The following is a 17,270-nucleotide window of genomic DNA, read 5'->3' on the forward strand; positions in this document are numbered from 1 at the left end:
ACTGTGCTACGCAGTGTCTTGAATCGTTGTTGCCATGAACTTTGTCCAAGGTTCGCTACAACTTTAAGAACTGAATTCCCCCGGTTTGTTTTTTTTCTCCCTTCCCTTGCTCGTTTCTTCAGGAAATCACATGGAGGTGCTCTGGTGCTCACATGACGATCACGACTATGGCAGGAGAGATCACCGAAGGTAATGTTGTGTTTTCACCTCGAACGACAGCACTACACGTCTTGGACTTGACTTTACTGAACTTATTAACTTTAAGCATATTTTGCCAGTCCTCTTGCTCCTAACGTGATCGTTTTTTGTTTTACTAGAATCATGTTTGTGTGGGGATGTCCGCAGATGTGGTGATGTAACGAACGAACGGGAACGAAAGCCGTGACAGCTTTTCTTTTTGGGTACATTACGTTGGGAATCGGTTGGTCCACGGTCCTTACCTCAGTACCTTTTACCATTGGTTCGCGGGTCCCTCAAAAGTCAAAACGCAAATTATAATCGATGCAGTCGAACTTGGTCGTGGGGATTGAGTCACCTGTTGTGATTTTCTATTAAAAAAACGCAAATTAGTAGGCTATAGGACCCTATATGTGGCATACTTGAATGGATTTCTATTGTACATCGTGTTATGGGACAAGTCCTTGAAATGTTGGTGCAGGAACGATCACTTAAAAAATATAGAACTGTGATTCACAGTTCTATCTTTTTAAATAATGTATTGTGGTTGAGTATCAGGAATCAGGATCACAGTTGAGGTTCAGTCATTATGATTATGTAATAATGTAGCCTATTGTAGGCGCTACTGTGATTATTAAGTATCTGGATCTGGATGATCACAGTTGAGGTGCTGGCTTCATTTCATTTAGCCTACTGTGATATATCAGGATCACAGAGTTGAGGTTCTTCTATCTTTCTTTCTGATGAATTGCAATTGGTGGACCCTGTTGTAAACAAGTGTAGTGCTTTATCATGGTGTTGTCCACAGTAACAGTTTTTGTTTTGACTTTTGCTTTTGTTTTGAAATGTACTTCTGCATACTGTTAATACAAATTTCAATCAATCAATCTTCATTTAATTTACTGTGATTAAGGGCATACATTATGCAATGTATGCATTGATTTGAGGCTATAGTGGTGGCAGTGTGGCGCTCATTCATATTTGGTGAATCATTTGATTTGGTGAATCATTTGATTTAGTTGTCAATGGATATTGCTGTGGACAGCCTATATTTCAGATAATATTCATGTATCACTCGGTTGTAAGTCACAGTTACAATATACAATTTAGGCATTTAGCAGACGCTCTTCATCCAGAGCGACTTACAGTAAGCAAGAACACATGGTAATACTTCAAATACATAGAAATAGTCATCTAGGATCATAAGTACTAAGTAGACTAAGAACCTAACATCCGTCTAACAGTAGAATATCTGTACAATGAGCAACATTTGCTGTACTTGAGCAACATTTGCTCAAGTAGCCTACAGTTGAGCAAATGTTGATGGTGTCTGTCTAATAGGTGTTGTTGTTCCTCTCTCAGGATCAGTTCCCTCGTACTACAGGGAAGTGTACGAGGCGGTCCGCTGTAGGGCAGAGGAGAGAGTTCAGGTTGAGGTTTTCCATCGGTTGCTGGACAGGACAGAGCTCCACAAGGCTGTTCTAAGCCAGGTGAGGAGAGTAGGGGGCCTAGGGGCCCTGTTTTTGTCAGTGCCTTATCCCTAACCATCTTTGTCTTTTTTGTTTGAAAAGATTGAAAATCATTTTTGAATAGTTCAAATAGCCCACAATGTGTCGATGTAGACCGGCTAGTTGAACAATTGCAAATTCTTTTTCAAAATAGTAAAAAAAAAAGAAAGGCAAATAAGTCAATAAAGCAAATAGGGATATGGGGTAATCCTGGCAAAAAGAGCGCCCTAGATCTGCAAAGTAAAATTCCATGTAACTGAGAAAAATAGCCTTACTGGCCCATGTACACTCTGAGGGTGAACTTTTGTCCAATCTCAGAAATACAAATTGATTACATTATATTAGCCTTTGGTCATCAGGCAGAGGCTTTGAGCCACTACAGCTTCATGTGCTTAAAGGACCATTCCACCCATTTTCAACATATCCACGTAATTGGTCCTCATTGATTGATTGATTGATTGAAATATTTATTAACAGTTTGTAGAATTTACAGTACATTTTAAGCACAAACTCAATACAAAGACTGTCAACTGTGAGTGGACGACCCAATTAAGCATTACACTTGTTTACAACAGGGTCCACATTGTTCAATTCATCAAAACATTTAAAGACATACAGACATTTAGAGACATACAAATGCTCAATATACGAATGGCACCATTTCTGTGTACTTGAGGGTTGTGGACAGTTCAGGTTTTTAAATTGTTTTATTTTATTTTGTATTAATTTGAAAACTAGAAAGCCTGCAGACTATTAGTCACTGGTAGGTGGGTTTCTGAACTGTCCACTGCCCTCCTCTGAGACACAGACCGAGTAGGCAATTATAATGAGTGTTTGTGATATGATATAGGTTAGGTTGAAATAAGATGGGTTGAAAATGGGTGGCAAAGTGTGTTTTTATGAGGTAGTATAGATAACATGCAGTTATGCTGGCTGCTGATATAAAGTCAGTGCAAACTTTGTGAACCCTATGACATGTGACCTGAAATGACATGGTTATTGAAAACCTGTCAACCATTATTTTGTCTTTTTTGTTTTTTCCTTTAAAACATATATCTATAATTGTTTGCCTTCTGTATATAGTAATGCTATATCATACTGTGATATAGGCTAACAACACTGTACAATGGCTTTATCAAATTGGCCAGGATTACATTTTTAACCTTGTCTATGGAAATAGACTCGTGGTCAAGTTGGATTCCCGCATTGTGTTTGTCGGATTTTGTAGCATATCATTGTTGTAGTATGGACCAGCCTTTTTTCTACTCCGGAATGTAAGCCACAGTTGAATTTAGCCTTTGGATTTAAAAAAATTTGACCTTTATGACATATTATGTTTTTTTCCAGATTGCTGAGCATGTTGATTTCAGTGATGGATTCCTAAGCAAGTTGTCCCTCTATAAAGCACTAGCTTTGATTGCTCTTGCTCAGCAAGGAAAGCAGCCAAGTCCCAAACTGTTAGAGAACTGCATACAAGGTAGGTGGAAATGTGTTAATGATAGTACTACTGCAGTAAATGTATTGCTTAATGAGTAGCCTTGAATTCTTCAGTGTGTCTAAGGGCAACTTTAGCTTCCTGTAAAGGCCTCTGTCTTCACAAGAAATTCTGAGTCAATTGGCTCAGAAATGTCTCATTTACAGTTTATTGTGACACCTACTGTACCTATAACCTCTGAGTTGTAGTGACTGGGGGATTAGTTGGCCCTGCTGCTTGTCATCTTAAAATGTATATTGTTTTTGACTACATAGACTTTTATCTTGCTCTTTATAGTTTTGTATACATGCTTGACCTCTTAAAATGGAATAGTTTACATGAATTAAGTGATGCTAGCAAACAAATCTTAACTGAAAAAAGGGTAAAACATCATAAAGTCATGGACTGATCTCCACTGTGGTTCTTTCTGTACAAGTAAAAGAAGAGAAAAGAATAATGTATACCAAGATGGCATGAAGTAGTCAAATGTCATAATTTCAGTATTTATAACTCTATTTTCAACAATAAACAATGAAGGCGATCAAAAGCAGACCAGTTTTCTGTGAAAATAATTTCTTCACTCAGCATAGTCTGTTTCTTGCACTAGTGTTGTTCTTTTACCAGAACTGTAGTGGGAAAGATGAGAGGGAAGGGTTTCATGGTTTTCAATGGGTTGCCATTTATGCTGGCCTGAGACTAGCTCCGTTTCCAACATACTATGATTATTTAAGGCCTTCTATGTTATTTCAGGTGTTGCCAATAGGGCAGCTGACTCCATACTATGAAACTGGTGTGTCACGTCTGCTAGTTTGCCATTTGACACAGAACGTTTACATTCTGTTCATGATTTCTCTGGAATGTGAGAGAAGTAGTAAAATTGCTGATCACATGAATTCTAGCCACAACATGAAGTGGGCACCACTGGTTTGTACTGGCTATAGTGATTTTGGAGAAGTGATTTCAACACAACCACTAAACTATTAAAGGACACCTGGCTCGCTGACAACAAACTATCCTTATTCCTTACACCTGGGAAAAACTGAATCCATTCTCTTCGGATCAAATAGTAATCTCAGCAAGGTAGATGGCTTCTTGGTTAGAGTGGGTGACAATATTATCACACGAAAAGATCAAATTACCTACCTAGGTTCCATCCTGGAGGCCAATCTTTCCGGTGATAAAATGGCCTGGCCTCACCCCCCGTACCCACCTCACCCCTGCCCACTTTGACAGGCTGGGATGGCTTAGGGTCGACGACAGAGTACAGCATCTTGCAATGGGTCTGGTCCACAAGATTCGATACACCACCAAGATACCCATGTACCTGTCTAAATACTTCCTTAATGTAAACGAAGTCCACACCCACAACACCAGAGGGAGTGCAACAAACCATGTACAACCCAGATTCGGCACAAACAAGGGTCTAAATTATTTTCGCTCCTATGCCACCAAAATGCGGAACGCCCTACCAACAGTCATTAAGACATGTGAATCCCTTGACTCCTTCAAAACCGCTCTCAAAGGGCACCTATGGATGGCTGCAATTCGAAACTGGCCTCTGTAAAATCCCCCCCCCCCCCCCCATTTCCCCTCATTGTATATGTATCTTTTCCCTTTTTGCTTCCTATATGATGAATTCCTGTTCTGTTCTTTAGCTACATAGAAGTGTCTATTTGTATGTCTCTAAATGTTTTGATGAATTGAACAATGTGGACCCTGTTGTAAACAAGTGTAATCCTTAATTGGGTCGTCCACTCACAGTTAACAGTCTTTGTATTGAGTTTGTGCTTGTAATTCTGTAATTCTGCAAACTGTTAATAAATATTTCAATCAATCAATCAATCAATCAAAAACCACTTAACCACTTTTCAACCTATCTTCATTCATCTCACTAATGATCATGAAAATATTCTGCAATATTTTTTCTACTCGGTCTGTGTCTCATAGGAGGGCTGTGGGCAGTTCAGAAACTGTCCTCCAGTGACATCATCGACGGGGAATACAAGCTAATAGAAACTGCAGGCTTTCTAGTCCTGAAAAGTTGCAATGCGAAAATGGAAGCCATCGTTCTCACGATAATGAAAATCTAAACATTTTTGTGTTGTTTAAAAAAAATCTGCCTAATGATGATGTCACTGGAGGACGGTTTCTAAACTTCCCACACAGCCCTCCTATGAGACACAGACTGTGTAGTGGTCCTTTAAGAGTGAAAAATTGGAATAAAATCACGCCAATGAAACTGCTGTAAATATTAGCAGAAGATCGCCGACTGATATCGGTTTTGATTTTGATAAAATCGGTATGGGAGAAATCAGGACACAGTGATCCAACCTGCCGTCCCTATTTTGGGGCATTTAATTACAGGCGAAATGTTTTCTTTTTCTTTCAAAAATAGTAGATCTGCAGCCAGTCGGGGCTCTAATTAGCGGTTGGTTTTGCATTTGATAGAGTTGCCAAAGCCCCAGCTGGGAGAGCCCAAAGACTTGTGTGCATTGAGGATGCAGCCAGCTCAGGAGGATCCACTGACGGTGTCCCAGACACTGGACAAACTGCTGGCCAGGGACACGGTCAAGGTGGAGCTCATCCAAGAGAAGAAAGGCCTGTTTCTCAAACACGTGGAGTACCAGATCACTAGCCAGGCAAGGGATTTAATAATAACGTGAACATAACAAATATGGTCAGTTGGTCACTTGCAATTAGCCTGGCTTGGCCAGCCTCATAGCGGGGATTCACTGAAGATTCTGCATATCTTCCTCCCCGCATATATCATATGCCGGGAGGAAACATCAGTGAACCCTGGCTATGAGTCTGGCCGCGCCAGGCTAACTTACAATGTCCATGGCCTGGAAATGGTCCGTGATTTATTTTGTGCCCACATTATAGAATATTTCTGCATTGAAAACACAATTTTAACATGTTTATTTTATTTTTTGTATATATTCTTTTTAGTATTTCAAGATCTCTGTTTACAGACGCTACAGTGATTTTGATGTCTTCCATGAGCTTTTGATTCAGAGATTTGCCTACAGAATGGTGCCTGCTCTGCCACCTAAAAGAATGTTGAAAGGAGGTACTTCGAGTGTTTTATATGCTATTATGCTCCTTCATTTCCGTGATCACACCTGTGTTTTCTTTTTTACATTCATAACTACTGTATCCCTGTATTATTTCCTGTTGCCTTGGAAAGCTAGCTGAAGTATTTTAAAACGTTTTTCAAAATGGTAAAACATTTAAAAAGTTTAGGGGTAAGATAGGGCCCGGAAGTCCCGGTTTCCTACTTTTGGTGGTCAGAATCATATTAAGTGCTGCAATATGGTGTGCTTTGTTATGCCACATGCCTTTAAACTGCATTGGGTTTCAAGTTGAGCTTTTATATCTGTCCACAGTCTTGACCTCTGTCTCGGAGCGAGATTTCATAGAGGGGAGACGACGTGCTCTTTGCCGGTTCCTTAACTTGGTAGCAAGACACCCATTCTTCTTTGAAGATGAGCTGGTCAAGACTTTCCTCACCTTTAATGGCTCGGTAAGGTGGCCTTTGTTTTCTTACACTACCTTTTAAAATGCTTTTTTTGTGTGATGATCTTCCCACTCTCCACTTTCTCCAAACAGGGTGTTCAGCCTAAACTACGCGATGCTTACAAGAAAATGGGCGATGAATTCATGACCAACAGAATAGCGACTCAGGCAAAGGTTTGCCTGCATTTGTTTCACAGGAGAAGGCAATGCATTATTTCCAACAAAATGTGATTGCGGTTTCAGTTTCACTAACTTCATGTATTTTATAGGAGTATCTCCCGGCTGACATTCAGGCTCAGTTCTCGGCAAGCAGAGAGTTGATTAGAAATATACACAACAGCTTCCACAAGCTGCGAGACAGATCTGAGAGAATGGCTGAGCGCTCAAAGGAGAACGCAACTGATCTACTCATGTTTGGCAGAGAACTCAGGTATTTTACTGTTTGCATGTACTGTAATATTTTTCTACAGTAGAATTACCTTACCCATACCCACCCAGTCAGTAATTGCAAGGTTTCTCACTTCTGCATTCCTTCACACATTCTAAATAAAGGAATGCTATCAAAATATGTAAAACCTATTCAAGACGTTCCCTCTGTAAGTGACTGCTTGTTTTAGGCCAGGCCCCAAAAAGTTGAGAACCACTAGTGCATACAGCAGCCTACCTAATGATACTGTTCAGGGGAAAGAACAGTACTTTGAAATTATATATATCAACTAGTATATTTGAACACACAAGGAATTTGACCTGGTGAGGTTGGTGCATTTGAATAAATAGAGATACAGTCAGCATCAAAATATTACAATATTTAGATAAGAGATACAATTATTTAAAGATAAACTAAACAAATCCCAGTAACTGTGAACCAGGAATGACCTAAGAACTTATCCAAGTTTTTAAATATTTTCTCTTTCTCTGTAGTCCAAAGACTACAGAGAGTCTGTCTGTGGCCTGTGGCCAGACCACAGACTTAATTTATACAAGTTCTTTTATATCTCTGGGACGTGGGACCTAAATCTAAATGGTAAAATCCAGTTTTTTGTTTTGTTTTTGTGCCTTGTGTACAGTAAGTTGACAGGAAATGGGGGGAGAGAGATGGGGAGTGACGTGCAGCAAAGGTCGTCTGGATCGGTAGTCAAAATCGCGACACGGTGTCGGGCTGGATTAGCAGCCTAGATACCCGGGCCATAACATCCTGTGTTAAACTATTGAGAGTGGTACAGCGTCACAGACCGTCGCTCTAACGGTCCATGATGTTTCAGCACGTTGGGTTCAGATGACTCGTCCATCCCTTCCCTGTCCTCTGCGCCGTGCTCCTGGGGTACACTGCGTCGGTCTTTGAAAGGCCTGTCTGTGGAGTTCGCTTTGCTATCTGACAAAGCTGCACAACAGGTACAAAGCACGACCCTTCACGCCTGACACCCTAATCTACTGTACCATAGCCCCTTTTTGGAACTGTGTCTGAGACTTTTCCTAATACCTTTCCTTACAGGGCAGAAGGGAAGAAGATGATGTTGTGGAAAAACTGAATCTTTTCCTAGATCTTCTTCAGTCATACAGAGTGAGTGGCTGTTACTTTTTTGTTGTCATTAAAGTTTTTTATTTCTTCAATCTGAGCACAAAGACACAAACATACATATATCGTCTGGCACTAAAAAAAAACAATAACCAACCACAACTAACCACACAGAACATCTAGTCACAGACATACCCCATCATGATCACTGTGTCCTGCTTATACTGTAAGCAAAATGCCCTACTTTGTTGTTTTGATCCTTCATACAGATGTGGCAGAAGAAAACGCAAGGGGCCCGATTCACTAAGCTGTTTTACACCCATATTTCGGGTGAAAAGGAATTTCCCAAACTTCCCATGTTAGTACCGGTAGTCTAGAATATGGCATTTCATATGACCTATAGCAAGCTTTGGTCCCATGTAAGTCTGCATCCGAACAGAGTTGAGAAAGAGCAGCCCTCCGCAAAATTCACAGACAAAGAAAAGATTACTGAATCGGACTACTAACGTGGGAAGTTTGGAAAATTCCTTTACACCCAAAATATGTATGTAAACAAGGAATCCAAAGAAATGTGTTGATTTAATTATACCTCACATCATAGGCTAGCTCAGTGGCCTTGTGCTACCTCGAATTTCTGTATTGTATGATGGCAAAAAAAGAGTGCCATTATCACTTCACAGAACTGAAGTGGCTCTTCAAGCAGGACAAATAACTTCAAGACTGGTACATGCTGTGACCTCTGCAGTTCAAATCACATTGTATTTGGGCTCTATCAAAGATGGTTTATGTATGAAATATATATGAAATACATATTTGTACAGTATTTGAACAAAAATGAAAACAAAATGAACTAATAAACAAGGCCATGTAAATGGCCATCCTCCTCATTGACCAGGCCTTTTCAAGGAATGAGGCAAATGAAAAGGTGTACTTTTCAAATAGTCGTTTTAGTTTCTCGAAGTCCTCCAACCATATAAATTCATGATTTGGCTCTATCTTATTAAAAAGTCTCCCTAATAGAGTTGTAGAATGGCATTTCATTTTCTATTTCCTTTAGATCACACAGACTACATCCTCCTCAACCGTGCCTACATATCTGCCTGGGTGTGTAACTCTGAGAGTGTACATTTGTACTAATTAATGAAAGGAAGGGATCTGAGTCACGTGACTGGACGCCCGGGATGCACCATATAACGGCACACTTCCGCCCTCAGTGCGGTACACGTCGCTCCAGTGAATTGCAGCAGCGAATGAGGCGTCTACGTTTCTATAGGGAAGCAGCCCGGAAGTAGGAAGAGTTTGAGGGGCACTCCTACATCCAGCTTTTAGTTACCGCCCACAAACTTCGTCTTAGACAAACATTAAGTTCCCATTGACAATGAATGGAGAGTTTTACGTCATAGTGTCATGATGATGTACAATGATAAGATCGCCCCTCACTTCACACAGATGTAATTTCTTTTTTCTGTACAAATGCAATCACGGTGTAATTTCACCCTCAAATCTATTGGCAACAGTTCCTGAGTTTGAGTGTTTTGTTGTTTTCCTAGGATCTGTGTGAGCGGCATGAGAAGGGGGTGCTCCATGAACACCAGAGAGCTCTGCAGAAGTACAGCGTGATGAAGAGGCAGATGATGAGTGCCACGGTGCAGCCTAAGGAACAGGTGTCCGTGGAACAGCTGGAGTCTCGCATCGTCCAGGTTGGTGTTTTATCATAGTTTAGCTGGATTTAATCCAAAGGAATTCAATTTTAAAGTGTTGCATATATAGTGTTGCAATGTGCTAACTCAAAACAATGTTTGCATTAGAAAGTTAGATGCACTTTCTTCCCTTCTGGCTGCGCTTTCTATGATGACTGTGATGATGTTGTAAAGGTTAATTCTATTTAGTAGTGTGACCATGTTGCATGTCAAAAAATGTTGACAATGTTTTCAGTTGAAAGTCTTCATCATGACATGGACATTCATATATAAATTAGGGTAAAGGCTGTGTTCATGACGAATCTAATCTGTTTTATTCCCCCTTCTGTTATAGCAAGAGAACGCAATTCAGACCATGGAATTAAGAAACTACTTTTCTCTCTTCTGCCTTCACCAAGAGACACAGCTTATCTTCACATACCTCCCTATCACATCTCATATTCTGGGGGCTTTTGTCAACTCTCAGGTCCAAGGACACAGAGAGGTTAGATTATTACTAGAACTATCATTTTGTACAGAATATTAAAAGCTTCATAAAATAAATAATGTGTTTCCCCTACAGTACTGTATATGCATGATTATGTGGAGGCCCTGCATGATTGTGTGGGGGGCCCCCACACCATCATGACCAGCCACTACAGTATGATTTTTAGTACACGGCTGCGAATAGGCCAAAAAAAGGAAAATAAAAGACTACAAAAGAATGTGTGAAAGCTCCCCCCCACACTATCAAGTTCTGGCTAGGGGAAACACTGAGACTTATTTTAAAACATGCACGTAAATCTAAAAGCTTACCTTTCAGTTGTGGTCTGACTGGGCTTTCTTACATGTGACTTATGAGGTACCTGATCTCTGTTCTTTGTCCAGATGGGTGAAGTGTGGAATGATCTTCAGCCAAAGCTTGGGTGTCTCTTTGGTGCTAATAATGGAATGAAACCCCCCTACTGAAGCTCAAGTGAATAACCGGATGCAAGAGAGAAATCACCCCCCACCCCACCTTGTGACAGTGATGAGGACACATACTGACAAGTATTTTGCTCTCTGAGCTACAGGAAGATGTGGAATGCACAAAATACATTCACAAAATTGCCTTTTAGTATGACAGGATAATTGTGAATGTAGAGATGATCTGCCACTATTGGTGCTCGTAGTTGATCAAGAGCCACACTAAATGGAAGGGATATTGCATAAAGGCTATTCAGTTGTGGTCAACAATCTGTTGGATCGAGTTGTTGAGATGAAGCTAATGAGTTGCAAAATTGGACCACTGAACATTCAATACTCAGACATAGAAAGAAAATGAGTGTGTCTGCAGAAGTGAAGGAGAACAGCATATTTGTGGGCTTAACTGATATCTTGAACCATGTTCATATAGCTGAAATACTGTAAGAGGAACAGAAGATCTTATACTGTTTTTTATTAAGGGATTGATACTCTTAAGTATCATGTACGTTTTTCAAACCTGTTAAGAAGGCATTCTAGGATTTATTTCTGAATAACTGTAGACCAGTATATTTTTGATACAGATGTTTTTCTTTCTCTTTTTTGTTTATAAATATAGGGGCATTTTTCTTATAATATATCTTTGTGGAGAACTGCTATTCTTCTAACCAATGCAGCTTTGTTTACTCTGTGTGCTTTTACAGTCAGTGTTAGGACATTCCCTGACTAAATTATTTTCTTGAGTGTAAAATTCATACTAAAATTATTTCATAAGCTGTTTTTAAATTTAAGAGTTAAAATATTCCATTACAACTGGCAGAGTTTCAGAATCCTTCAAATAAGATGTAGTTTTATGTTGATTTTGTGGTGGTAATAACACTAAACTATTGATTTGCAGTACCAAAGACGGAACATAATGCCAATTGCCAACTGAATCATGATTTTACAGATGTTTCTTTTTTTCTGCTCAACTTTATTATGTGACCACCAGGATTGTTTTCAATTTCAGGGAGTTACCTGACAAGAATCAAGACTGGTATTGCACATTTATTTTTGTAGATGTATTCTAGGACTTTGGTAGAGAGAAAAGGACATATTGTAATTTGTAACAGGAGCCAGATTTACAGACAGAGGGTAGGACATGCACATGTCATCAGGCACTCATCCTGGGATGTAATTATACGGTCACCTGCAGGAATGCCACTAATGTACATGGGTTGCACATCGTATCGCACACCGAAAATACCTGATCTACAAGTTCAACTGCCATTGTCGATGTGTGTAACAAATCAGGCTTTTGTCTTTTACTCTAATTGAAATTAGCCTAATTTATTATATAGTCCATACCATTTATTTTTGGCAAGTGTATGATGGATTATGAAGTACTGTAATTAAGCTTTTATAAGCTAAACTGTTAGAAATGATTTTTTTAAGTAGTAATTCTGTTGAGAAAGAATGATTTTAGTGTTGAAATACTGTAAGGGATGGCATCAAAAGTTATGTAAATTGAATTATTTCTTTGAATAGAGATGCAAGGGCAACAGCACTCCATTGTGTCTCCACAAAAATATTTTATTGACAAACTTAATATATAACAAAATTTACCTTTCGCAAAACATTTGGATTCAAGTACATTAGATGTGCACACTTAAACACAGTAGGGGTGTACAATTAGGAATCCAATTAAATTGTCTCCTATATTGTAAATATGGGTATAATAAACAATGCTTTTTTTAAAACCCGTTAAGCTGTTTGTTAAATCAGCTATGTTAAAAAAAAAAAATTGTGGCCTTCATTTTGAGGTCATACAAGGTATGACGTAATATGTGAAAACATTTTCATTTTTGGGGGAACCAACATTAAAACAAAAAAGAAATGTGCACACTTTCCAAGAACCAACGTTATGACATTTTATATTTATACACAGTAAACACAAGGCTCTGATAAGACCGCAGGGCTTGGTTACCTCTTCCTGCAAATGCCACTGAACAAGAAATAGCGAGCTGATGGATTTCTTCAGTATGTTCTTTGTTTTGTCTCCGTTGTGAATAACAGTTCTGCAGACCTTCAGTGTGTGATCGCTCATAGCTCCGCCACTTCCTCCAGTTTGTGGCTGAGCATCAAGTCGTGACCCTGGAACTTGAAATGGCCACTAAATTTCTTCTTCTCTAGCATGAATGGAAACCAGAGATGGTCGTCGGCCCACATTTGACTGAAAGGTATTTTGTCACACTCGAACCACTGAGGCTTCATCTCTACAAACAAACGGAAAAGAAATTAGTTGAACTCTGAGGAGTTCTAAAGCATCTCCCTTCGCTATCTTCATTTACATTTTAATGAAAACACTGATAGTTTTCCCATTAGATATACTGTGGTAACCGTAACCACTCAAACCTTCGTTGAGTGGAGTCCTCCAGGGGTCTACTAGGTCCCCTACTTGTTCCCTCTACACCAGAGGTTTTAAACTGGTGGTCCGTGACCATGCATTTGGTAATGTAAGAAAATGAAGATTTTAACTTTTTTCTCGACCACTAGTCGCTGCGACATAACTAGCGTCATGTCCAGTGGGTGTACTGCGTGTACATCAAGCTGCCTCACCTTAAGGAAACTGGAGATAGGCTCCTGCCCTGGCCCCCTATGGGCCTCAGTCATGGCTCGGCAAGGCTTAGTAGATTAGTGGTTCTCATCCTTTTTTAAGCTCTGGACCACTACCATATTTCAGTTAAATGACTATTAAAGGCTTGATTTAATTAGCTCTGCGTAGTACCCAACACAACAGTGAATGTTGATTCTTATTAGTCAGGGTGGTGGTCCCTGGTTTACAATCAGTTAAACCCCTGCTCTACACCAAAGATATTTAGATCAGGTAATTTTGGGGAATGTTTGCCCCTCAACTGGAATGCTAGGTTTCAAGTGTTTTTAAAGACTGGGCAATATATCGATATTGTGATATGAGATGAGATATAGTATGGGATTTCGAAAAATTGCATATTTGGCAAAAAGTGTTGTCTTATCCTGGTTTTAAAGGCTGCATTATAGTAGTGATGTCATTTTTAACTTACTTGACTGTTATAGCTGTACTATTATTTGCCTTGTTTGATTAGCTTTTTCCATATTGACCAGCGCTAGTGTATGTGCATGGTGACATTTACAATGTTGTTATGCTTCTTTTACACACACAATGTGGTCTATTGATTCATAATTGTGGTATTTTGTGGTGTATTGGAACTCATACCATCGGATTCAACTGGCTCGCCGTTGTAGCTGTCAGCTCTGAACACATGGACATCCATCAGCTCTTTTTCTCCAACAAATTCAAATTTTATATTTCCGACCTTCTCGAGAACGTCTACCGTGAGACCACTTTCCTCAAGTAGTTCCCTGTGAATGGAGAGAACATGTTCAACATTACAGTGGAGCTCAGAACAAAAGAAAATCACACTTTACTCTTTCAGATGATCATTCTCATTCTGCCCCTTGGTAATGTCAGCCAGTGTTATAAAGACGATAGTAGAAAGTACAACATGGTAATGTCACCGAACTAGTATCAACACGTCAAATCAACAGATGGATGACAAACCAATTAATACTAATAAACAGCAAAGAACTGCCTCGTCATCACACCACACTTAACAATTTCAATGAGCCCATGTGCAGTTTGCTCAAAGGGTTCTGTCAAAAGCATTTTAACATTGATCCAAAACGCCTCATTTGACCAAATCGGATTAAAGCAATTACCAACACAGCATAATTTCATCCTCGAAATTAACTAGTGGAATTCACCCTGCAACACCTCAAAGAACAATAATGCCAACTCGTGCAAACCAGAACATTTCCTCTACATGCATACTGATTGATTAAAGTGCAATATAGGCCTATCACTGATTGGCTTCCCTACTCATACTCTCTGCTCACATGATTCAGAGAGTCAGAAATAGAACCCATTTTCAACCAATTAAAGTGCAATGTTTGAAAATAGGATCTATTCGGTGTGTATTTTTTCCCTTACACTGTCTATATTATTGGATGCTGCTACAGGTAGAATTTCAGTAGTCCTGTCATTTGGCCTGATTTGTGTGGATCAAGGTTGCGGTGCATTAGTGGATGGCGAACTGCAGGGTCATTGCGTGTGAAACAGATGTCAACCATAAGGCTGAGCACGGTGACCCTACTCACCCTCTGGTACTCAACCTGCGGGTAGGGATCCCCAGGGGGGTCGCCACATACACACACACACATGACATACATTGCATTGTGCCCTGACCACCTAAAATTTGACCCTGTGGTCTTGCCCCTAGACTTGTTTTGGTAAAGAAGGTATTCTACTTTCAAGTAAGTTTCACTCCTTGGCACATGCACGCACACACACACACACACACACACACACACACACACACACACACACACACACACACACACACACACACAGTTTTAAGTTCATATGAGCAATATACAGCCTATATCAAATAAACATGGAAAGAAATAAATATAAATAAATATTTGGTCGTTTACTAGCATAAACATTACTGGTGATCAACTTCACTTACCGCCTTGCAGCCTCTTCAATCGACTCTCCTGGTTCGACTTTACCTCCAAAGCCATTCCATTTCCCTTTTCCAAAACCTCTCTTCTTCATGCCCAGCAACACTCTCCCCGGTTGGACCACCAGCACCAGAGTTAGCTGCTTCATCGCACCTGGGGAAAGATTCAATAAGTGATGGGAAAGACAGTAAGGACTATACAATACATGCATACTTTGTAACTGACGAAAGTAAGAATTAAGAGCTAAATTGTAACAACATAACATTGATATGCAACATTACATAAATATTAAGAAATATTACTAGTTGAACTGATGAAAACAATCCAAAATGCTGGTTCAATCCCCGGCCAGTGTCGAGACGCTCTGACACACAGCGTTCACACAGCAGCCTCGTGAGTCGTGTGAGTGAGAACTGAGAGCCACAAGACGCACTGAGACGCAAACTATGTGGATGGGTCTACTCGCAACGTTCACCACGGTTTTCGAGTCCAGTCCTTGTTCTAAAGATCAGCGAAAATGTGTCACCTTGAAATGTGCTCGGTCTGCAACCGTCCAAATGTGAAGTAGCAACCAGGGTTGCCATGTCTGCTTATTATAAGCGACTTTTCTTTGAGCGTGTTTGTTTCTTAAAGGACCACTTCACCACTTTTCAACCTACTTCATATAATTCACCATTTGTCAGCCTTTGGATTGACCAACCATTAGGCTCTTTCTGCCTTGTTCCACCCTGGTTCAGGCCTTGTTTATGTTTTTTTTACATTTTTGAAAAAACATTTTTGAAAAAACTAAAAACAAACATCGATATGCCCAGTTATGCTGCACCTGTGATATTCCTTTTTACTGACACCAAGTTTAAAATGGGAATTGAATGCAAAACACCTTATATCAATGGTAGTGGATGGAGAGAAAGGATTTGGAGAGAAAGGATTTTTGTCCAACCACGAAACGGCAACTAATGTGCGAAGAGGGGCACAACCACAGGCTTGACAAAGGGTGAATTGGTCCTCACTAATGTTCATGATAAAATGCCACATTTTTTATCTACTCTGTGTGTCTCATGGGAGGGCTGTGGGCAGTTCAGAAACCAGGCGCATAGCTTGGATTAAAATGTTGACTGGGCCAATTAGCATCGCGACGGCGCAACTGGTTTTGCCGACTTGCTAATGGGGGGCCATTTAAAACAAAGGTGGTTTGCTGTGCTTGGTGTGATTTTGGAGTCCAAAATTTGGACACGTTGGCTACAACAGAAATGTGCATGCCAATGTCACTCCGAGGTGAGGTGGAAACTTAAGTCTGGTGACGCAAGGTTTACTGCCAATATAGCCTAGGCTATGCCTATCTTTTGTTGTTTTTCTTGTTTTTTCGCCCCAGTATTTCAGAAGCTAGACTGGGCAAGATCTCTGGTGCTTGTGCCCGAGTGGCCCAAATGGACACTATACGCTTCTGTCAGAAACCCATCCACCAGTGACATCATCGATGGTGATGCGTTAATACCGTGAGAGAGTTATCTGATAGTCCACTAATCAGGCTGTATAAGTCATGGAATCATGAGATCTGGCATATTTTATTGCCCGGGATACTTATTCCAAAATGAATGGTTATGTGATATGCATATGAACAGCAAAGACATAGATGAAAGCAAATACGACCTGTTCCATCACAAATCAGATTCGATCATATCAGTCCGTTGGTCGGGTGCCCCTTGAAGCGCAGGCCAGAGGGGTTGTCTGTCCTGGAGAATTCTGACGTGTCTCTACTTTTTCAGACACTATATAGAAATCTTTCTGTCCCTCTGTGACCTTGCTTGAGCACAGCTAGGGTGCACACTCTTATGATTAATGGTAACTGCTTAAAAGGTCTACTTTATCCCAACAATGGGTAATCCAAGCTAATA

The 17,270-nt window shown here is 40.1% G+C and overlaps 2 protein-coding genes across 3 annotated transcripts; one reads left to right on the forward strand and one right to left on the reverse strand.

Moving 5' to 3' along the window:
• Positions 1 to 135: 135 nt before the first annotated feature.
• Positions 136 to 11,650, forward strand: snx8a (sorting nexin 8a). Its single transcript, XM_083779356.1, has 13 exons — positions 136 to 189; positions 1,540 to 1,667; positions 3,033 to 3,162; positions 5,608 to 5,798; positions 6,109 to 6,229; positions 6,546 to 6,682; positions 6,769 to 6,849; positions 6,945 to 7,105; positions 7,938 to 8,067; positions 8,168 to 8,236; positions 9,742 to 9,891; positions 10,226 to 10,375; positions 10,759 to 11,650. Exons 1-13 carry the CDS (start codon positions 153 to 155, stop codon positions 10,837 to 10,839), a joined length of 1,566 nt encoding a protein of 521 aa, XP_083635482.1. The 5' UTR covers positions 136 to 152; the 3' UTR covers positions 10,840 to 11,650.
• Positions 11,651 to 12,203: 553 nt separating this feature from the next.
• On the reverse strand, positions 12,204 to 15,862 carry nudt1 (nudix (nucleoside diphosphate linked moiety X)-type motif 1). 2 transcript variants are annotated; one of them, XM_083779724.1, is made up of 4 exons: positions 15,678 to 15,862; positions 15,381 to 15,528; positions 14,069 to 14,214; positions 12,204 to 13,088 (listed from the first exon to the last, which is right to left on the reverse strand). In XM_083779724.1, the coding sequence occupies exons 2-4, from the start codon at positions 15,521 to 15,523 to the stop codon at positions 12,916 to 12,918; spliced, it is 462 nt and encodes a 153-aa protein (XP_083635850.1). In that variant the 5' UTR covers positions 15,524 to 15,528; positions 15,678 to 15,862; the 3' UTR covers positions 12,204 to 12,915. The 2 variants fall into 2 exon arrangements, with proteins under 2 accessions (XP_083635850.1, XP_083635851.1); XM_083779725.1 differs by having other exon boundaries at positions 15,657 to 15,862.
• Between the last annotated feature and the right edge of the window lie 1,408 nt (positions 15,863 to 17,270).

Source organism: Protomyctophum parallelum (genome assembly GCF_964188405.1).
Source record: "Protomyctophum parallelum genome assembly, chromosome: 13".
In the NCBI taxonomy this organism is placed as follows: domain Eukaryota; kingdom Metazoa; phylum Chordata; class Actinopteri; order Myctophiformes; family Myctophidae; genus Protomyctophum; species Protomyctophum parallelum.